The sequence below is a fragment of the Heteronotia binoei genome, chromosome 12 (assembly GCF_032191835.1).
Source record: "Heteronotia binoei isolate CCM8104 ecotype False Entrance Well chromosome 12, APGP_CSIRO_Hbin_v1, whole genome shotgun sequence".
Lineage (NCBI taxonomy): Eukaryota > Metazoa > Chordata > Lepidosauria > Squamata > Gekkonidae > Heteronotia > Heteronotia binoei.
The window spans coordinates 71,613,855-71,636,504 of NC_083234.1; the positions used below are offsets into that span (position 1 = coordinate 71,613,855).

At 45.7% G+C, this 22,650-nt stretch overlaps 1 protein-coding gene across 2 annotated transcripts in view; it reads left to right on the plus strand.

Moving 5' to 3' along the window:
- Positions 1-22,650, plus strand: part of NTNG2 (netrin G2) — a 161,649-nt gene that overhangs the window by 38,504 nt on the left and 100,495 nt on the right. For both annotated transcript variants that reach the window (XM_060251586.1, XM_060251585.1), the window contains one exon: positions 19,584-20,227. In XM_060251586.1, coding sequence (XP_060107569.1) covers positions 19,584-20,227 — 644 coding nt within the window. The remainder of the gene's footprint in view (positions 1-19,583; positions 20,228-22,650) is intronic.

A 22,650-nucleotide genomic window follows, 5' to 3' on the forward strand; every position in this document is an offset into this window, starting at 1 on the left:
GTGTGGACTCTTTTATGGGAGAATCGGGTTTGATTCCCCACTTTTCCACTTGCATGTGCTGGAATGGCCTTGGGTTAGCCATAGCTATCGCAGAGTTGTTCCTGAAAGGGCAGCTGCTGTGAGAGCTGTTTCAGCCCCAGCCAACTCACAGTGCGTCCATTGTTGGGGGGAGAAGATAAAGGAGATTGTAAGCCTCTCTGATTCAGAGAGAAGGGCATGGTATAAATCTGCAATTCTTCTTCTTCTAAGACAAAAATGTGTGAGCTGGAGGCTAAAAATCTGTGAGCTGCCTCATGCTAATTCAGTTTAGAGGGAACACTGGGAGTCACTTCTACATAAGCTTCAAAATGCTCTATAAACACCAACAAGTGGTTACTGCAGCCCTGCACATCGTAAGAAGATCAGGAGTGCCTAAGGTGAACAAAAAGGTAACATGAGGTTCCTGGGGATGGGGGCGGGGGGCAGCTAAAGCCAAATCAGATTACCGCTTTGATATGAAGGAGATGCTAAAAAATTATTATGTGGAATCCGTGACTTGCATAGTGCCCGTACAACCCCAATGCCATGCAAAGGGGAGATAAGCTTCTTAAGAACACAATTTTCATCCCAGAACGCCATTAACTCCTACCCTTCCGTGGAGTAATTTCCATCTCTGCAGGGAGTTTGGATGCTGGGGAGAAATGGCAGTCTTGATACTTCTGACCATTTTTTTCATTATGAAGATAAAAATTTAAAATGTAAATTGCCCGGTAAGGTTGAGCATTTATCACAGTGACATTTCCCCCTCATGTAAATCACAGCTTCTTTATGTTCTAGCTACGGTAGGCACCGTCTCCGTGCACTGGCAGCATTCCTTTCTTGGAACACCTCTGCAGGAGAAAAGGGTATAGTTTTTTTCTTAAAAAAAAAAACTAATAAGATATTTCACAGCATCTTTGGGTATTAAACCCTTTCATTTTAATAGGCTAAATAGCAGGTCCTAAAACTTCATAGGGAGGGAAGATGGCATACTAATGTAACCTTAACCAGCTGACTTTTTAAATATATATTTTTAGAAAATGAACACAAGAATAAAAGGGCATTTCGTACTAAAACATGCTTCTTACAAGGAAATATAATATGAAGGCACACTTCAGTATATTTTCAAGCACTAGATGCTGGTCAGCTTGGTCAGAAATGTGTCAGCGGGGGAGGAGAGTCACACAGATCAAAACTTCATGCTCTCCACAGCCTGAATTCCAAGTCCCACATATGTTTTTTCATCCCTCTTTCCCCCACCCCAGAATTGGCAGTTGGAGTGGGGCAGATGGTACATTCAAGGACCAACAGCTGCTGACTCCTACACCAACCCTTTGTGATGCAGGGGAAGGTCTCTAAATATATTTGTCCCTATTTTCTCTTTCCCCTTTTTCATTCTCTCATAATAGAATATTCTCCTAATAAATACACAGCCAGCAGTATTAATCTATTGCAAGCGAAGGAAACAAAAGCAGTAGAAAAAATGGCAACGTTTTCATTGTGGGGGTGTGCAAAGCTGAGTGTGATGATAGCTGGCTGGAGAGCGTTTAGTCAAATGTTGCATTTAAGAAGCCTCTGAATTCTGGTTAAATTAGAAGCAAACTGGGAAAAAAGCACAGATCAAGATGGGTAGCCGTGTTAGTTTGTAGCAGCGGAAAAGAGCAGGAGTCCTGTAGCACCTTAAAGATTAGCAACATTTGTGGTCTCATGAAAGCTCATACCCTACTGCAAATATTGTTGCTACTGGACTCTTGCTCTTTTCTACTCGGAAAAGCATGAAACACCTGTAACCATCAGTTCAACACACTCCCTATAGGTCATTTTAACATGTGTCTGACCTATACCCCTTCAGACTGTAAGGTGAGGGAATCACATTCTTGGATGCTCATCCACACAGCAGGAACACTCTATGCACAAGGAAAAACTATCCAGTCTGGTAGAATACCCTTTTTCCTGACAGGCTAGTTTTCTATGCGGATGGAATTGTTTTGTATGAAGGAACATTAAGCTGTCTCAAATGGTACAGCCCAGACGCAGGTTTGTAGAAGCCATGTTGGATCAGGATAATGGTCCATCCAGTCCAACACTGTCACACAGTGGCAAAACCAGATGCCATCAGGAGGTCCACCAGTGGGGCCAGGACACTAGAAGCCCTCCCACTGTCCCCCCCCCCCCCAAGCATCAAGAATACAGAGCATCACTTGCCCCAGACAGTTCCATCTATCCCATGTGGCTAATAGCCACTGATGGACCTCTGCTCCATATGTTTATCCAGGCCTTGAATTCAGCAGGAGCTCACAGGAGTGCAGCTCCTGAACCTTTCTGAGGGTTCCCCCTCTTCCTCCCCATTTACCTTGTCCATTTAATGGTGCAGCTGCATAGCAATCCCTGGATTAAGAGAGCGAGAAGCCAGCCAGCCACCAGGAGCTTTGCCACATCCCCAGTAGCCCTCATTAACCCCTGGAGAAGCCCGCACCACCCTTTCTCCACTTCTTATGTGATTTTGGGTGGCAGGTGGCTTGCTGGCCTTTTGACTGGGGCGGGGGGGAGCCCAGGAGAGCCCCAGGAGAGTGAGGCCTGCTTGGGCTGGCTGGATTTCTAGCCAGCACAAGCAGGCCTCGCTTGCCCGGGGCTCTCCTTTCTTGTGTTGGGTTGCTTTTGGCTGGTGGGGGGCAGCGTACGCTAATGAGTTATGCTAATGAGCTCCACTACCTATTTTTCTACAGAATGACCCTCTTTTTTCCCAATCCCCTCTTGAAGCCATCTATGCTTGTAGCTGCCACCACCTTCTGCGGTAGTGAATTCCATTTGTTAATCACTCTTTGGGTGAAGAAGTACTTCCTTTTATCCGTTCTAACATGAGAATGAGGCCTATGTAATAGAACTGGAGCTAAGAATTTCTTAGCTGCCCTATCTGCTACTGTATGATTGTAGATGATCAGTTCTCACTGCTGTCAGTTTCTCACCTCTGACAGACAGCATATTATGGTGTCTTGACACTGTTCCTTAGTAACGGGCAGATGAACATTCCTCTAGCAGTACTAGACATCTGAACCATTCTGGAGCCATCCTCGTCTTATCCCTAGAATGGTTTACACCTTTCCATCCAAGATTGAATTACTTTGCCCTTTTTAGGAGAGCGGTGTGCTTTGCCCATTAAATACTCTCTGTTCTCTGGTTTTAAGTTGACCATAAAGTTCTGAGTTACTCTTAGGAAGAGATCTGCATCTTCTCCTTATTCCTCTTGACAAGTCTCTCTGTTCTGTAGTCAGAATGGAGTTGGGCCTGATCACAGGTTTTTCTTTCACATTCTCCATTCTAAAATGGCCCTCCTGCTCATATTCTTTGTCTGCTCCTTTTCTTCTTTGTGCAGAACTCTTGGTGAAGAAGATACAGATACAGGAGCTATATGATAAAAACTAACGAGGAAAAGTGCAATGGTTGTGTGTTAGAGGTCAGATAGAAGAAGTGGTGCTAAGCTTGGTCTCTTTCTCTGATAGATGTCATGCTTCTCTCATGGAAATCTTATAATCTTATAACCGAATAGTGACCACTCATTTCTTGGGGAAGGCTAAAGTGCATGGGAGCAAGGATGCAATAGAAAGTGAAAGTCGTCAAGAATTCTCTTTAGGTGGTTCTCATGTGCATGCTTTATGCCTCCATGTGTCTTTCTGCTCCCTTGAATGTTATGGCAGATAATGTTCTGTTGCAGGTCCCTAGATAGAGATGTTTCTAAAGTAGGGTTGCCCCCTCAGGGTTGGGGAATTTCCTGGAGATTTTGGGAGTGGAGCCTGGGGAGGGTGGAAGTTGGAGAGGGATGTCAGCAAGGTTGGAATGCTGTAAAGTCCATTCCCCAAAGCTGTTATTTTCTGCAGTCAAACAGATCCCCATTTTCTTTTTGGTTTTTAAAAGTGTGTGTGTGTGTGTCTGTCTGTCTGCACCTGGACATCATGGTGACTGACTCCTACTGGGGGTCTGAAAGTTACTCAGAGAGGTGGCTGAATAAAGCCTGCCCCAATCCTCCTGACTGCTGATATTCCTTTGGAGGTCTCCCATCCAAGTGCTTGCTAGTTGACTCTGCTTAGCTTCTGAGATCTGATGAGATAGGGCTTTCCTGGGCTATCCAGGTCAGGGCCAAACTGGAATTTTCCAGTGTTCTCTTTTTTAGAAAAAATCCAAATTGTGTACACAGTGCCATGTACTTGAGGCTTACCTCGGCTTTAACTTTTCCAGTTCATAGGTATTTCCACTGCGTAAAATTGTGTTTATTTTGATATGATCAGATACGCAATTTGTATCAAGGTTCATTTTGTGTGACATTTTAAAACACCCAGCTCTTGTCACAGTCATTGTGGAGAGAAGGGAGTGAGAGGAAGAGAATTGGTGTGCTGTGCATGAGGAGCTCTGAAGGAGCCCATCCGATTACAGAGGTGGTTTGAAAAGGATTACAGATTTTCTTCAGCAGTCTACAAGATGAAGGTTGTGAGTTATTCCCACCATTGAGTGTGTGTGCTACCATTACGTCAAACTCTCTGGTGTCCCTTGATCTTATGAGAACTCCCTTCGGTTGAATCCCATTTACAAAGTGAATACCAAAGAGCACTTGATGTTTCTCCGAAAGAGCTCTTACTGGAATCTCATGGGGTATTTTCCTGGGGCTTAAGGATGGGGCACCCCTAAATATTTTTTTAAACACAAGAGCACTGATTCAGTCCGTTATGGGCAACCCTTTTGTGGTTATTTGGACTTACTAGCTAGTTATTACGAGAGAGAAGCTAATGTACTCATGGGAAGGGCAACTGGAGGCCAGTATAGGCCAAATATAGTCTTAGAAGGTAAGAAGAGCCCTGCTGGATCAGACCGATGGTCTGTCTAGTCCAGTGTTCTGTCTCACACAGTAGCCAACACTTCTGATTAAGGGTCAGCAGTAGGGCTTAGAGGCCAAGGCCTTCCCTAAGGTTGCCTCCTGGCACTGGGATTCAGATGTTTGGTGGTGGATAGTGCTGTCAAGTCATAGCTGACTTACAGCAACCCCCACAGGGTTTTTAAGGCAAGAGACGTTCACAGGAGGTTTACCGATGCCTGACTCTGTGTCACGACTCTGGTATTCCTTGGAGGTCTCCCATCCAAAAACTAGCCAGGGCCGACCTTGCTAGGCTTCCAAGATCTGATAAGGTCAACCTAGTCTGGGCTACTCAGGTCAGTTACTGCCTCTGAAACTGGAGGTTCGTTTTAGTCATGGTGGTTAGTAGCCACTGATAGACCTATCCTCTGTGAATCTGTCTAATCTCAGCCTGTGGCTAGAGAATTCCACATTTTAATCACTTGTTGTATAGAGAAATATTTCCTTTTGTCCATCCTGAATCTACTGTCTATCAGCATCATAGTTCTTGAATTCTAGTATTTTAGGGAAAGGGGGAAAAGTTAGCTGTCAGCTCTCTCCACGCTGTGCATAATTTTATAAATCTCTGTTATGTTCTCCCTTATTTGTCTCTTCTCTAAACTGAAAAGTCCCAGATTCTTCAGCCTTTCCAACCTCCTGATAGTCCTAGTTGCCCTCTCCTTTAATTTTTCTAGATCTGCAATGTCCCTTTCGAGACAGGGTGACCAGAACTGCAAAGAGTATTCCAAGCAGGGTCGGTGCAGGGGGTTCTGACACCCCAAGCAAGGCCCCACCCTCCGCTTCTGACTTCCAGTCAGTGGGGTAGCGCGGCAGCAGGCATGCTCAGAGCCTGGAACGTACCTGCTGCTGCACCACCCCCGACCCCGCTCAGCCTTCCTGAGTCCCAGGGTTGCGGGGGGGGGGGGGGGACCACTTTCGTGTTCCTGGTTCTGTGCTTTGTAAGCACAAACCTGGGAAACCAGGCAGTGTGTGCACTCCATGGAGCCTACCTTCCCTTGGAGAAGTCAGGCTCTGAGGAATGCACATGCTGCTGGGGCTCAGAGATGCATTGGGGGAAGGGGGCACCTAGTGGCACCCTTGTAGGCCGGGTTGCACCCTAGATGGCCACCTACCTGGCCTACTCCTACGCAACAGCCATGATTCCAAGTGATAATAAAAGGAAATCCATTAGGCTGTGAGCAGCAATTACGCCAGTATCGGGAACCAAAGGAACTAAAATTCCCATTGTTTATTTCCCCTTTTTTTGACAGGTGTGTTAGTATTTGTGTGTGTGCTTGCACATGTGCACATGCCTGGAAGTCATGACTGATTTCTGGTGACTCTTAGTGGGGCTTGGACATTCAGAGAGGTAGCTTGCTATTTCCTGCCCTTGCAGCCTAGTCTTGGTATTCCTTGGAGGTTTCCTGCTTCTGAGATCTGATGAGATTGGGTTTGCTTGGGCTATCCAAGGCAGGGCTAAAAATTCCCATGGTTTCTGGCAGCCCTAAATACAGCTAAGAATATATTAATATGTATGGTATTGTCCAGGAGTGCAAAAAAAAAATAGAGGAAGGGTAGTTTCCATTGTTCCTAATGCCTCTGTGCATGCTTGAGAATACTCTTGACAGTATGTAGGCCCCACCTGGAGGCTTGGCAAGCAAACTTATGACTTCTGTCTAGCAGGAACCCCCAGTTTCAAACCAGATGAGTCTATGGCATAGGCAGAGCTGGGGGGGGGGGGGCGTTCCTTTTGTAAAGCTAAAATTGGAAGTACCCTTTGTCTATGCAACTGAAGTTTGCATTATTATTTCTTGTGCCGGGGGAGGGCACAATAGAAGGGCTTCTAGCCCCACTGATGGACATCTTGATGGCACTTGGGTTTTTTGGCCACTGTGTAACACAGAGTGTTGGACTGGATGGGCCATTGGCCTGATCCAACATGGCTTCTCTTATGTTATAAAGGGGTTAAGATGGGGATTGGGGGGGGGGGGACCAATTTTAAAGCAACAGGAGAATCCTTGGATTACCATTTCCTGGACTCGCTTCTATAGGTGAAGTTTTTAAAAATAGCATTTTAATGTTTGGGCGTGAGAGTGTAGTCCTCTCCCCATTTTGTCTGCTTCTAAAACATGAAATAGATTCCCTCCTACTCAGATGACAGCAAACTCTAATTCATTAACAAGTTTGTAATTCTGAAATCTCGGTAGAATTGCTTAACACTGTCCTTACTTATACTGCTAATACCAACAGTCTAGAATAAGTATTATAAAAAATTCTCCTGGAATTAGCAATGAGGCGGGGGGGGGGGACCTGGAGAGTTAGGGGAGGGAGAGAGGAGGGACTTGGAAACATCAGCTGTGTCTCTATTTCTATCCGCACTAAGCTAGGCTCTGGGGAGCACATGAATCTCAGATGAACTGCATGCTGTTCAGAAAAGAAAATCTGCTTGGAGGCAAGGGGGCGTGGGGAGAGAATAATAATTATTTTCTTAAAAAAACAAAGAACAACACCAAAGCTACCGGGGGAGGGGGCGGGGGGGGGGAAGCCTTACCAAACATTTCTGTATTGATGTGATGACTAAGGGCAATTCCTTTCAGACAGAGGTGTCTTTCTCTGCTGACTCACGGCAGCCAGAAAGGAGCATCCTGACAGAATTCTTCTCTAGCCACCGCTTTGCTAGGAAGTGACCTTGGGTTTAGACAACCTTTTGGTGGGAGGGGAAAAAAAGAGGAATCTATATGCCCACCCAAACCACAGGGCAGGGGAAAGAAATGGAAGGGCATGAGGGTGAGCCAGAATTACAGCCCTCGTGGTCTGAGAGAGGACCCCATTTCCGCAGCATGAATTATTCAGTGCCTGACCCCTTCTACCAAGAAACAGGAAATGGCTTTTTGGTGGGAAGATTGTTTTCCCCTTTCCTTTCTCTGTGCTCCTCTGGCATGCAGAGAAGGCGGGAGGGGGGAGGGGAGAGAACTAAAAAGAAATCTCGAGAATGCAAATAAGGGCGCAACTTTCCTCCCCTTGCCCCCCACCTTCTCCAGCTCAATACTGGTTCAGTTTTGGGGCCTGACATATCTCACTGAGTTGCCTAAAACCTTCAGAATTACCATTAAATGTCAGCATTCACCACATTTCTGGTATCGATTGTAACATATAAATGATATATGCCCCATATGTTTTTCAACACTGGAACGCACAGAGGGAACAGCTGATGTGGGAATGCATGCTTTAGCTCCTGCTTCTAGTCCGTAGAATACTGGCCCTTCCATTCCAGACAGGAGCACTAATTGGATAATTCTGGTACCCCATGCCAGCAGAAGCTGAATGAATGGATGATGCTGAGGGGAGGGGGGCAGTGTTGAAAGGCCCATGTTGCACCTCCTCTTTTTGTTTTTCTAACAAGGCAATGGCAAACCACCCCGTAAAAAGTCTGCCGTGAAAACGTTGTGAAAGCAACATCACCCCAGAGTTGAAAACGACTGGTGCTTGCACAGGGGACTACCTTTACCTTTTTATGTCCTGCAGAAGCTGAATGAATTGATAATGCTGAGGGAAAGGGGCAGTGTTGAAAGGCCCATGTTGCACCCCCTTTTTCATTTTTCTGACAATGAATTTGGTATTTAATCTGTGTGATGGAAGAGGAAAGAGGGACACAGCATCATTCCCCCTATTTTTCAGCATTTGCAAAGCTTGTGTATGTTTGCACACGGTTTCCCTCCCTGCTGCTTGATAGTCTCTGTGTGCATGTTTTAGCACTTACCAGCTATTAGCAGTAATCACTCTAAATTAATTATGGCTGGTCCCTTTCCCCAAATCTGTGAATGGAGCGAAAATTAATTGTTGTGAGTATCTCCAGTTCAATGGGAATTCCGCCCTGATCTCCGTCAGGTTATCAATTTGTGCCCCGGAGCATGAAATTTAATTACCTACAGATGGTTATTTTTGGTTCCTGCAACCACCCTGCCCTTTTCCAAACTCAACAACATAATTTTTAACTTCAAAGCTAAACATAGTGTGAATTTTTAAAAATCACAACATGATTTCTACTATTTTATGCTGGGATGAAAGTCTTTTGCAATTTTCTTTTTAATCCACCAATTCATTTTAATGGAATATTAATTGACATTCTCTAGTCTTTCACCAAAATCAGATCAAAACAGTGGAAACTTGCTACATATGGTCTTCATCTTCTCCACCACCAGTCCTCATTTATCCAGCACTACTTTTGCAAAATCTTGGATCAGATTTACTCTCACAACGCTCTTGCGAAGTAGACCACTTCATCATTAGACCTAAAACAGCTTAGACAGTTTATAATAACAGTGTATTGCTTGTTTCTACAGTGGTATGCCACATTAATGGTCTTGTAGGTTTTCATGCCAAGTTGAGAGGGAGGGGAAATCTACCTTGGGTTTAGAGGGCTCATTTGCATTACAAATATCTCTCTGGCACTTCTTCATTCTTACATTAATAAAATCAGATATTAACATAAAAGGCCTGGGACAGACTTCAAAGGCAGGTGAAGCCTGATGTGAAAGTACCTTTTAAGGGAAGGGGTGTGTGTGTTTCCAATGGTGAGCGAGATCCTGAGTAGAAATGATGGGTTCTGATCCATGTCCACTCAGAATGCTACCTGCCAAATTGTCCTACTGTTGGAATGCCTGTAACAGGGGAATACTAAGTAGAATCCTACCTTTCTAAACCCATTAGCTTGAATGGATTTAGAAGGGAGTAACTGTTTAGGATTGCACTGCTAGCCTGTCATTTCTTGAGCCTGACTTTTTTTTCTGCTTTTGCTCACTAAATTATCTCCTCTCTTTCCTATTAAACCAAGAGATGGTGGCGAGTGTTTAAGCGGCTGAATTTTCAGTTCATGGCTAGGAAAAGAAAAGGGTTAATATCCCAACACAATAAGATTAATAGTGAGCAGGGCTTTTTTTGAGCAGGAATGCACAGGAACGCAGTTCTAGCTGGCTTGGATGCAGGGGGTGGGGCCTAATATGCAGATGAGTTGCTGCTGGGCTTTTTCTACAAACAAGCCCTGTGTGAAACAATGGTGATGTCAGGGGTTGCGGCCTAATATGCAAATAAGTTCCTGCTGTTCCCCCCCCCCCTACAAAACAAGCCCTGATAGTAAACCGTGTTGAAAGCTATGAATTTAGCTAATTTCAGTGGGATATTTTAGTCAGTCCTGGTTCAGATGGGCAGCTGTGTTGGTCTGAAGCAAATAGAACAAAGTTTTGAGTACAGTGGCACTTTTAAGACCAACAAAATTTAATTCTGTATATAAGCATGTGCACGCACACTTTGAAGAAGTGTGCGTGCACTTGAAAGCTCATACCTGGAATTAAACTTTGTCGGTCTTTTTAAAGGTGCCACTGGACTCAGACTTTGTTCTGGTCAGTGGGGTGTATGAGATTATTGCAAGCATAGTCATGACTACCTTCATTTGGGCTAGGACTTTTACCTGGAAGTAAGCCCTGTTGATTTTGGTGCTGCTTGTTTCCAGGAAAAGCACACTTAGGATACAACCTTACAGTCTGATCCTACTTAATTGGTGTTAGAAAGTGCCATCAAGTCATAGGTGACTTATTGTGGCCCCCAAGGCAAGAAACTTTGCCATTGCCTGCTTCTGCATAGTGACCCTGGACTTCCTTGGTGGTCTCTCATCCAAGTACTAACCAGGCCTGATCCTGCTTAGCTTCTGACAAGACCTGACAAGACTGAGCAAGCCTTACACCATCCAAGCTTATTTACTCAGAAGTAAATTCTGGTGCATTCAGTTGGGGGGGGGGGAGAACTCCTGAGGCTCTTTAGATCCATATTTCACCCAGTTCATCTTCTCTGTCCTTGAAAAGAGGTGGAGAACTTTAAAAAGACTAACATTCTTGCAGTATCCCCCCCCTCCTCTCATGCAATGTGATCTGCTGCTGAGTAAAAAATACTTGGGAAGAAGTAATGTGGCATTAGAGTTGGGACAGGAGAATTGATCTATATAAAAGAATAAACTGGGGTGGGAGTGGGGCAGAATCACATGCCTCGGAATGAGGATTCTTGTGGGTGCTTTAAAAAACCCACAACCCAGTAGGCCATTTCCTTAAAATCGAAAAGCAAAAATTACTGTAGCGCACAGCAGTTTTTAAAAAAACGTAATTTCAGGGTCCTGCTGTGCACATGAGTTGATGGGCGCGAGGGAGAGGGAGAGAAAAGCGAAGAGCTCAGATCAGTCAAAGGGTTTATTTATTATGGCTGCTGTTTATTAAAACCTTTCCCCAGCAGGAGCCCGCGTGGTAAAGACACGGGCCGATTCATTAGCGCTCTGGACCATCTGCTCCTCCAAGCTGAGACCGAGCGCTTCTTACTCTACAGGTTGGGTCAAAACAGGGCTGGGAGTGCCGGAGGGAGGGGGGGGAGGGGAATGACAGCCAGGTTAGAGCTTTACGCCTCTCCCTCATCTGCTGAATGTCAGACTCTGCTGTGATGGACAGATTTCTTTGCGGATTTGGGGTGGGGGATGGGGGGAATAAAAAAGCTGGAAAGCGCCCGTTGCAAATCAGAGCCACGGTTTAATAGGTCTCCTGCATTTCCTGCTGCTGCCTCCCTCTTTCCCTGGAACAGAATAGGGTCATCCTCTTTGGTGCTGTGGGACAAATGGTTGATGCGGTTCCTTTTGGGACCTCTCGCAGGGTCTGGGTAAGCGCTCTGCTGCTGTCCTCAGCAGAACAGGGGCTTTGTAAGCTAATCGGGTAATCTTCAAGCTGGAGGCCGACAGCATGGCCTTAGAACACCCAAGCTGACGCATAAGGAGCTCTCAAGGGTGCTGCAAGGTCTGTAGGACTCTTGATGCACCAAGAGAGACGGGACAGATGGCTCTAGTCTGGGCAGGGGATCAGATCCAGCCAAGGTACTTCCAGGTGGCACAGGGGCGACAGGTGATCTGCAGGCTGAAACAGAACACCAGGTTCTAGAGTTGCCAACTCCTGGTGAGGCCTGGAGATCTCCTGAAACTACAGCTGACCTCCAGGCTATAGAGATCAGTTCCCCTGGATAAAAATGGCTGTTCTGGAGGATGGACTGTGGCATAACCCTACTGATATCCCTCCCCAAATCCTCCCCCTCTACAGACTCCACCCCAAAAATTTCCAGAATTTTTCCAAGCCAGAGTTGGCCACCCTACCAGTTCTGCCCAATCCATGCTCACTTGGTGTGGAGAGCTAGAGCTGAGTCTCGTAGCATCATAGAGATCAAGAAGATTTTTGGGGAGGGGTTATGAGACTTCAAGCAGCCCCGTGGCACAGGGTGGTAAAGCTGCAGTACTGCAGTCCAAGCTCTCTGCTCACGACCTGAGTTCGATCCCAGCTGAAGCTGGGTTTTCAGGTAGGCAGCTCAAGGTTGACTCAGCCTTCCATCCTTCCGTGGTCGGTAAAATGAGCACCCAGCTTGCTGGGGGGAAAGTGTAGATGGCTGGGGAAGACAATGACAAACCGCCCTATAAAAAGTCTGCCATGAAAACGTCATGATGCGACATCACCCCAGAGTCGGAAATGACCGGTGCTTACACAGGGAACTACCTTTACCTTTTTATGAGACTTCAAGTGTCAGAGCTGCCTTTGTCAGATACAAATTGAAACGGAGATCCCTGAGAAGAGTTGCACGGCTTCTTCCATCAGGGTAGTGGGGGTGCGGTGCTTCCACGCTTTCGGGGTGATGAAGAGCACCTGGCTGCTCACTTTCCGCGGCTTGCGTTTCTCAGTCACGTACCACGCCGGGGACCCCGGTAGTTCAGGAATGCAAGGCTCTCGGTCGTCCGGTGCCTCTGTAGCCATTCGCTAGAAGTGACTGGCGCCGATAAGCCCCTTTTTAGGGATCACTCTCAAAATGTCAGCGCAGGGTTCATCGAATCTTCAAAATAATAGAACTCTTTCTTTTGAAATAAGTTTCTTTTTATTGAATATACAATGTTACTGCTGCAGAAGGTCTTTGAGAGTGATAACATACATTGAAAAGGCACTAGCATTTATGGGGGCACATCAAAGACAGGGGCCTCTAAATCATTCTCAAAACAAAGTTATTTTCCCTCTCCCAGGCGTTTGATTCACACGCTGGCTATCTCCCTTCCTGGGCCATCCAGCCTCCCCCCTCCGGCCGATGTCCTTGCCGCGGCTGGGAAGCGGCGGCGCCTCCCTCTGGTCTTCCCGCTGTTTATGGCCTCTGGCGCCCTGCTCTTCTCTCCCCCTGGTTGGCATACCTAGCATTCTATCAAAGGGCCCTAGGGTTAGTTCTAAACAAATAAGCAGTATAGGCAATGTGGTTAGGATCAATAGGATGCAATTGAACACAAGCTGACACTTGTAAGTCCTTTGTTGCGTATGAGGATTCAAGTGAAGACTTATATGGGTGTTCCTGCCTGGCTTATTGGAGCCATTAGAACAGAGCTTGGGGACTTGGGAACAATGGACAGCATGATCCAAATCCCTACTGCCCTGCTCCAATCACGGGCCCCCTGCTGGTTTGAATGATCCAATGACATGCTTGCACGGGAACCCTGAGTTGTATATAGTCGGCCTCTCAAAGACTGAAGAACTAGGCCAAAGAGGCCGACTATATACAACTCAGGGTTCCCGTGCAAGCATCTGATAAAAGTCAAGATGGAGATCCCTGACTCCATATATCCCCCTTATCAGCTCTTTATTAGGTATTAGAGTTGATGATCACTACCACCTCACCTCTTCATTGCATTGAACCCACTATATTACATTCTTATAAAGGGGATATATGGAGTCAGACTTCAGCTCTGCATATGTGTGTGTGTGCCCCAAGACCCAAAGTGAACTGGCATTTGTCTTTAGATAGGTGCATCTGATATGTCGTATTGACAACTCCAAGTTAGGAAATACCTGGAGATTTGGCGGCAGACCCTGGGGAGGGGAGGGGCCTTAGAGCAGGGGTGCCAAACTCATTTGTTATGAGGGCTGGATCTGACATAAATGAGACCTTGTTGGGCTAAGCCACATGTGTCATAAAATGTAATGCCAGGAAGTGAAGATACAAACTTTATAAAGAACGCAGAGATGCTTTCTTTGTATCTCTCCCATGGGATCAAGGGAGCTGGGCAAAGGAACCTCTGGCTTCTCTCCTCCCTCCCCAGGGGACCAGGAAGTGGAGGAGCCTCAGCTAACAGAAGGAAGAAAGGCTTGGCTCAGTAGTTCTGCTGTGTGATTGAGAGAGCCTGGCAAAGCAATCTCTCCCTCTCTCCCTTTCCTCCCCAAGGGAGGAGCCTAAGCTAATGAAGAAAGTTGTGGCTTTGCTCTGTAGCTCCTGAGTGATTGAGTAAGCCTGGCAAAGCAAGCTGTGATGCAGAAGGAAGCAAGAGAGGGAGAGAAGGAAGCAGACTTGCTCGGGAGCGTAATAGTTCTGTGCAGTTTAGCATCACCTAACCTATTCCGATTGCCACCAGTCTGTCCGAGGGCTCCATAGAACAACCACCCTTATAAAGCTGAATCTCCCTTCTTGCCCTGACCATAAGTAACACCAGAGAGTGTTTTTAAAACAAGGCTGCCCTTGTATGCTATCCCCCCCCCCCGGAAAATTTAAATAAAGTCTTTGCAGCTTTCACTGTTCAGAACAGATGTCTGCTTTATTTAAAATACTCAACTTATCCATTAATAACATAATTTCATTTAAAATATACTTTGGTGGGGTTTGAACTACAAAAATGCTTTGATCAGCTTGCAAAAGAGTCAATTTACCCTGTCCATTAAGGACCCAGTCCTGGTATTATTGAAACAAGAGCAAAGCTTTGAAGAGTGCTGGAGCGGATCCTGGCAGCGAAGTGAGCTTCACAAAAGAAATCGCCCTGTTGCGTACCTTCCGCCTACAGTTAGCATAGCAGCTTCGCTAAAGTCTCTTGGAGTTATACCCTGTAGGTTGGGTCCTTGTGCAAACTGACAAATTTGTAATTGTCTCATGCTGTTTAGACCCTGAGAGATATAGAACAGATTCCAAATCAGCTCGCTGTTTCAAAGTGCTGGAAGCTGCCAAAACTTAAGAGATTTTTCTCCAGGCATGGAGTAACTCCTCTTCTTAGTACAACTAGGTGAATAGATAAATTACCAATGAAGCCTTCCCTCTAACCACTACCTAACCCTTTCCCATCTGGCTTCTATTGACTTTTTAGCTGGTGAATCACATAACATTAATTTCCAGCTTCGTTAATGTAAAGGGGAAAAAATGGAAGTCCTAATTTCTGCTGTCTGCTTTACAAGGACAAGTTTGTTCCATTACAGCCATTGATGGAGACATGCTGTGTTAAGTTGTTTTGGCCTTATTTAAAGCTACCTATGCTAGTAGCAATAAATATGTCTTGTGGCAATGAGTTTCATAAATTATGTGTTATGTGAAGATGTCTTTCCTTCTGTCCGTCCTGAATCTACTGCCTGTTTACTTCATTGGTTGCCCACAGGTTGTAATATTTTGGGAAAGAGAGAAAATATCTTCTGTCCACACCCCGGGGAATTTTAGAGTCCTCTACAATGGCCACTCTGTCATGAGAAGAATTTCCCAATCGCATTGAACTCTGTTATTTCTCTCCTTTACAAACTTCTTTTAAAAACAGGTTTTGCTCCTGGAAATTGAAAAGGGATAGTTTTAGGAGATGGTGCAGAAGATTTTAAATGGCAATAAGGGCAGCTGAGGGAGAGTAGGACGGACTTTGTTTATTTTTATTAACAGCATTTCTTAGCCACCTTTTTACCTTACAGAGCTCAAGGCAGCTTGCAACACAGATAAAACCCATAAAATACATTAAAAATATTAAAAACATAGAAACCAAAATTTAAAATCACAACTCAGGGCTGCTAGTAAAGTTAACCAAATGCAGTTCTAAATAAAAGCACCTTCAGCTGACTCAAAAAAAATTGTAAATGGGGTGAGGGAGAGGCGCATCTCTCTGGGGATGTTTTTCCATGATTGTGGGTCTGCCTCTGAAAAATATGCACCAGATGGGCTTCTTTGATTGATGGACCAGTCAAGAGGACCTTTCTCTATGAATTTTATTCCTGGGCAGGAACATGTGGGAAAAGACAAGTCCCTCAGATACCCTGGTCTCAAGACACATGGGGCTTTAAAGATCACAACCAACACCAGATCTGATCCATAGGGGAGAACAAAGTCCACTGGAAAGTTCTCTTGCTCATACCCCTTTGAAATAAGCAGGGACTACCCAAGAGCACTCTCGTCTCACTAATTTCAATACGAATTGTCCAGGAGAACTTAACAGGAACATACTAAAATCCTGCTGAATCAAACCTAAGGATTATCTAATTCAGCACTGTGTAACCCGCCAGATGTTTCCAAGAAGCCCACCAGTGGTTGCATCCAAGCAGCCTTCCCTGCCGCTAGCTGTCCAGCAACTAGTATTCAGTTGACAACCTGGGATGGATCCTACCCATAACCTACCACTTCAGTCTGAAAAAATTACTTAATAAGTACACCATCTTTCATTTTGGCATAAGTTTGAAGCCTTCTTTGGAGGAAGAGCCACTTCAGTTAGAGGAAGGCTACCTGGAGGGTGGCTGGATCCACCCCCACTGCCTTTGACCCTGGAGGGTTCCTATGGATGTCGTAGCAATTTGTCCAGGCTCCTTGTCGTGCAGTGTTAGATCATGAGAGTTGTTTTGGATGTGGAAAGTGGGAGATGGAAAGTGTCTTTTGGATTGTCCATCCATAGTCACCAAAAGGCTCCTGAGTCTTATGACCAAGAGAAGGATGTCCACTTGACTTAGGCATCTCAAAGATCTCCTCCTGCTTTTGAGACATTCTCCCGTTGTATCTAGGCCATCTGACTAAGTATTATCATGGAGAGTACCACTGAATGACATCTCAAAAGAACTTTAAAATCCACCGTAAGGAAAAGCTGGAAGGCAGATTACATGGATATGACATTTATGACTTGTTTTGACGATGTGGGAAGTGTTTTAGTGTCATATATCATGTGAGGCAAGGTTTAAGGGCATGTGGAGTGAGAGGCCGCCCACACGACTCATTTATAAACTCATTCCCCCTCCCCCATCTTTTGGCTCTGTGTTTGTTTCCTTCAAATGGTGATTATTCACATGCTTTTGTGGAGTCGTGGAGGAGCTCAGAGGTAGACCCCATGCTTTGTATGTGTAAGGTCCTATCACCGGCATTGTAGGGAGCAGCTGTTAAAGAAGAGACCTCTGGAAATCTACTGCTAATCCAAAGAGAACAAGACTGGACTAGGGGCAGTCTTTGTTATTCTGGGGCAAATGTCCATGATGGGATCCCAGAATCACTGCCACCATCCCACCCCTACCAAGGCCAAGCAAAGTATGGCCCTTGTCCTGTGTGAGGTGGCCATCACTGCCACCAGAAGTCAGCTGTCTGAGTCCAAGATCTTCTTTTCTTTTTCCTTCCTTTGAGTGGGTGAGGCTGTGGGCAGTTGCCCACAGGGTCCCATGCAGCTGATTCTGTTGCCCATTGCCTAACACTGGACATGGGGAGGAACCAAAAACGAACTGTGATTTGAGCACAAACCAGGCTGGTTCATGGTTCACTTCAAACTGATTTGATTGGTTAGGCCATGCCTGAACTGGAAAACAAACTGCCTGTTTTCCTTTGTGGTTTGTTGGGTTCATTCACCAGACAGCCTTAGGCAACGCTGGCGGTGGACTTCTGGGAGCCCTAGAAACATCCATAGCAGTTGCCCGTAGCTTGATTGGCAGCTCTGGGAGCCAATCACAGAGCTCTTGTTCTGCTCTATGGGAGCAGACACCCTGACTCTGCTGGTTTCACTTTGCAGCACAAAGAGAGAAGTGTTAGTTGTCATGACGAGAGCTGAAGCTGAGCTTTCCTAGGGGCATCTGCTTCGGAGGGGCTATAACTTGGACATTCCAAATCCAATCTTTGCCAAACGTGGAGGGCAGGTGGAGGACAGTCTGCTGAAGACTGTTGATGATTTTGGCTTCTCTAACTCATGAGGGAGCTGTTTTACCACCCCAATGAACCACAAACTGGTTCAGGAAAATGGTGGTTCTTGTTGGTTCATGGTTCAGTCAGTTCATGCAATCAAATGAACCATGAACCGACATGAACCACCATTTTCCTGGTTTGTGACCATGTCTAGCTAAGCCTGTCTCTAAGAGGACTTAGGCTGACTTAGTATGGGGGGGGGAGGTGCGTGGAAAAGAGAAACATCCTACAGTACTATGTTAAATGGATAACAGGCTTTTTTGCCCATAATCAACTGACTTACCAGGGAGGAGGGTTCTGGGCTCTAACATAGTAGTTTATTTGGTGCAGGGTTTTATTTTTAACCATGGGGAGCAGTTAAATGTTTGAGATCCCGTCTGGACTGACAGTCTGTGCAGGAACAGGTTGCCACATATTGTTTGAATGTGCTCAATCACACCTTTAGTGTCTGGTCACCAGATCACGTGATAGAGACAGTAGTTTTTTAGCTATTAGATCTCTACATTTTTACATCTGTTATTGGAAACAATCAGGAGATTTATAAAAAAAACGCTTTTCAAATTACATTCAAACAGAAGAGGTCATGGTTGATGTCAGCTATTTCTGCATGTGATCCCCTTGGCCAGTATTTGATCGTGGGCTCCCAAATTTGTGAGGCAAGTACTGCAAGCCAATAAAAGGCATGGCATAGCAAAGGCATTACCTGTTTGGAAGATCAGTGACCACTGGTTTTGCTTCTGCAACTATCAAGATATGGTTGTTTCCTAGCAAAATGGGCTCAGGTGTCTCTGTGTATTAAGTGTCAATCAAGTAGCTTCTGACTTATGGTGACCCTTTGAATTAATGACCTCCAGATGTTATTGCTAACTGAGAGCTGTGGCTTCCTTGATTGAGTCAATCCATCTCATGTTGGGTCTTACTCTTTTCCTGCTGCCTTCAACTTTTCCTAGCATTATTGTCTTTCCCAGTTACCCTTGTCTTCTCATAATGTGACCAAAGTACAAGAGCTTCACTTTGGTCATTTTAGCTTCTTGGGAAGGTTCAGGCTTGATTTGCTCTAGAAGCCACTTATTTGTCCCTTTTGTCTCCTCGAACACCACATTTCAAACAAATCAACTTTCTCCCTGCCGGTTTTCTTCATCCCTACATAATAATGAGGAATAGTAGAGGATGAATTGTCTTGGTTGCCAGTTACACCTCCTTAACACTTAACTGGATTACCATATTTTGAAAAGTAAAAAAGAGGGCTTTTCCTGACTACTTCACAAGTCACAATGACAAATCTCATTTTAAATACCCCTGCTATTTAAGCTGAAACTTGCCTCCTCTGGGGGACTATATGGCAAAACAGGCTCAGCCTCCCAGCCCCAAAAGAGGACATTTTCATTGGTTTTTTAAGAGCCCAAAAGAGAACTTGTCCTCTAAAAAGAAGACATTTGGTAACTCTAGCTTAGAGATGTTTTCCAGTTTTTTCATAGCTGCCCTTCCTAGTCTCAGTCTTCTTCTAATTTCTTGGTTGCAGTCTCTCTCTTGGTTGATGGTTGATCCAAGGAATAGAAAATCTGTCTACTGATTTTTATTCCAACTTCCTCTGCTGCCCTCTTACCCCTGTGGCCACAGAGGAACAAGTTGCTTGTCAGCTCTGGCTCTCCTTGGTCCCTTTCTTCTCTTGTTACTGTTGTTCTTCTTACAGGAGAACCCGTACTTGTGCAGCGACGAGTGTGACGCATCCAACCCTGACCTGGCACACCCGCCAAAGCTGATGTTCGACAAAGAAGACGAAGGCCTGGCAACCTACTGGCAGAGTGTGACGTGGAGTCGTTACCCAGAGCCCTTGTTGGCCAACATCACACTATCTTGGAACAAGAGCATCGAGCTGACAGACGACATTGTAGTGACGTTTGAGTATGGCCGCCCCACTGTCATGATGCTGGAGAAGTCCTTGGACAATGGCAGGACTTGGCACCCATATCAGTACTATGCGGATGACTGCATGGAAGCCTTTGGCATGCAAGCCCGGCGGGTCAGGGAGCTCTCTGCCACCAGCGCCAACAGGATCATCTGCACGGAGGAATATTCCCGCTGGGCGGGCTCCAAGAAGGAGAAGAATGTTCGCTTTGAGGTGAGAGACCGTTTTGCCATTTTTGCTGGTCCAGATCTCAGAAACATGGACAACCTGTACACGCGGCTGGAAAGTGCCAAAGGTCTGAAGGAGTTCTTCACTGTAACAGACTTGCGGCTGAGGCTCTTGAGACCAGCGCTCGGGGGCACCTATGTGCAGAGGGAGAACTTGTACAAATACTTCTATGCTGTTTCCAACATCGAAATCACCGGCAGGTAACCTCTGCTCCGTATTTTTGTCCACACACTTCCTAGGAGGAGGGCTGACTTGGGAGGTGGCACAGCATATGGAGTCGGTGGTGGGAAGTCAAATGGAAGTCAAATGGATAGTGGGCCAGTCTCATACTAGGAAAAGATGGACATCCAACAGGTGCAAGAGATACATTTATTCAGGGTGGAATTCTAGCAGGAGCTCCTTTGCATATTAGGCTACATCAGGTGTGTGTGGCCTAATATGCAAAGGAGCTCCTGCTAGAATTCCACCCCTGAATTTATTCATGTAGATATGAATGTGTTTTGAGCAAATACCTCTTCATCAGAAGACTGGCATAAAAACAGGAAATTAAGAGCTTGTTGCTCCTAATGTGGGTGGTATTTATAATTGTGCAATCCTAAGCAGAGTCATACCCTCCAAACCCCATTAATTTAAAATAAACTTGGAAGGGTATAACTGTGCTTACAGTCACCCTGGTGTTCATCTGTATGAATAAATGCATTCCATGTGCCTGTTAGATTTCTTTTCCTGTTCTGTGATCCTGTGGAGCATTAAAATGTCATCCTGCTTGTATTTTTATACCCCTGCTTTGTAACAGGGCTTCTGGTATATGGTGGCCCATGCAATGTCGTTGCTATCACCCTGAAAAGCATCAGTTGGTACCTTGCCTCTATTATAAGAGTCTGACTAAGTAGCCAGGCAGGGGTCATTTTGTAGAAAAATAGGTGGTGGAGCCTATTAGCATAACTCATTAGCATATGCAACCCCCCCAGCCAAAAACAACCTGATTCAAGAAAGGAGAGCCCCAGGCAAGCAAGGCCTGCTTGGGCTGGCAAGAGATCCAGCCAGCCCAAGCAGGCCTCACTCTCCTGGGGCTCTCCTGGGCTGCCCCCCCCCAGTCAAAAGGTCAGCAAGCCACCCACTGCCCAAAATCACATAAGAAGTGGAGAAAGGGTGGTGTGGGTTTCTCCAGGGCTAATGAGGGCTTCTGGGGGCATGGCAAAGCCCCTGGTGGCTGGTTGGCTGCCCGCTCTCCTAATCCAGGGATTGTTATGCAGCTGCACCTACTATTCAATGGACAAGGTAGGTGGGGAGGAGGTGGGGAAACCCTCAGAAATGTTCAGCTCCTGCTGAATCTGAGGCCTGGCCTTAGGTGTAAGACATTCTGTCTCTGCCTTAGCCTTCCATTTGCAATATGAGGATGCTGATATTATCCTACCTTATGAAGTTCTTCAGAAGTTATTAAGAAGTGGGCAGAATTAAACATTGTATGTGTGTAAAGTGCTATCACGTCGCAGCCGTGTTTTAAGGGCCAGAGATGTTCAGAGGTGGTATGCCACTGCCTGCCTCTGTGTAGTGACCCTGGACTCTGTTGGTGGTCTTCCATCCAAGTACTAACCAGGGCTGACCCTGCTTAGCTTGAGAGATATGAGGAGACCAGGCTAGCCTGGGCCTTGCAGGCCAGGGTGAAGTCAGTATTATGCCACATTAAATAAATGAATGAGTCATTCTGATATGGTGGCCAAAGTGTCAGTCTAGGATCTGGGAATCTCAGGTTCGGGTCACCACTGTGCCATGGAAGCTCACTGGGTGACCTTGGGCCAGTCACTTTCTTTCAATGTAACTGACTTCATGGGTTTCTTGTAATAAGCCGAACCATGTTTTAAGCTGTTTTGGGTCCCCACTGGAGAGTAAAGGTGTAAATATCTAAATAAATGTTAAACATTTGGCTGCTGCAAAAACCTGGCAACCATTTCCCCCCTTTCCTAATACCTCAGACAACCTGCCCTGTGTCCTAAGATTGTGACGTTGTGTATTTCCCTACTTCTACCATTAGTAGCCGACAACCCACAGAAAGGCATGATATTGCTGAGATGTTACAGAGGAGGAGGATTAGGATTAAAGGTATTGTTTTCTCTGACACCTCAATGCTGAATGCTAATGCCCTGGTTCCTACCTGAGATAACCTGAGTGACAGACAATGGACTCTCAAGAAATGCTGTATAAATGCTAAGAGTTATACGGCTGGTGTTCCTCAACCAGCAGAGAATTTCCTACTGTAGAAAGCCTTCTGTGTCTTTGTGTGTATTTGGAAGAGAGGACCCACCCCCCCAGAGGTTCAGTAGACTGGAGTGTCTACTGTTTGTTCCCGTTGCAGTAGAAAAGAGGCAAGAGTCCAGTAGCACCTTAAAGACTAATAACATTTATGACAAGGGATGAGCTTTCATGAGTCTCTGCTTGATCTGAAGTTGCGAGCAGTGACTCACGTAAAGCTCATCCCCTGCCACAAATTGTGTTAGTCTTGAAGGTGCGGCCAGACTCTTGCTTTTTTCTACTGCTGCAGGCAGACTAACATGGTTACCCATCTCGATCTCTGTTCCTGTCGGCATCTCTCTGCAGGTTTGTCAGATACTTGTTTGTCCCC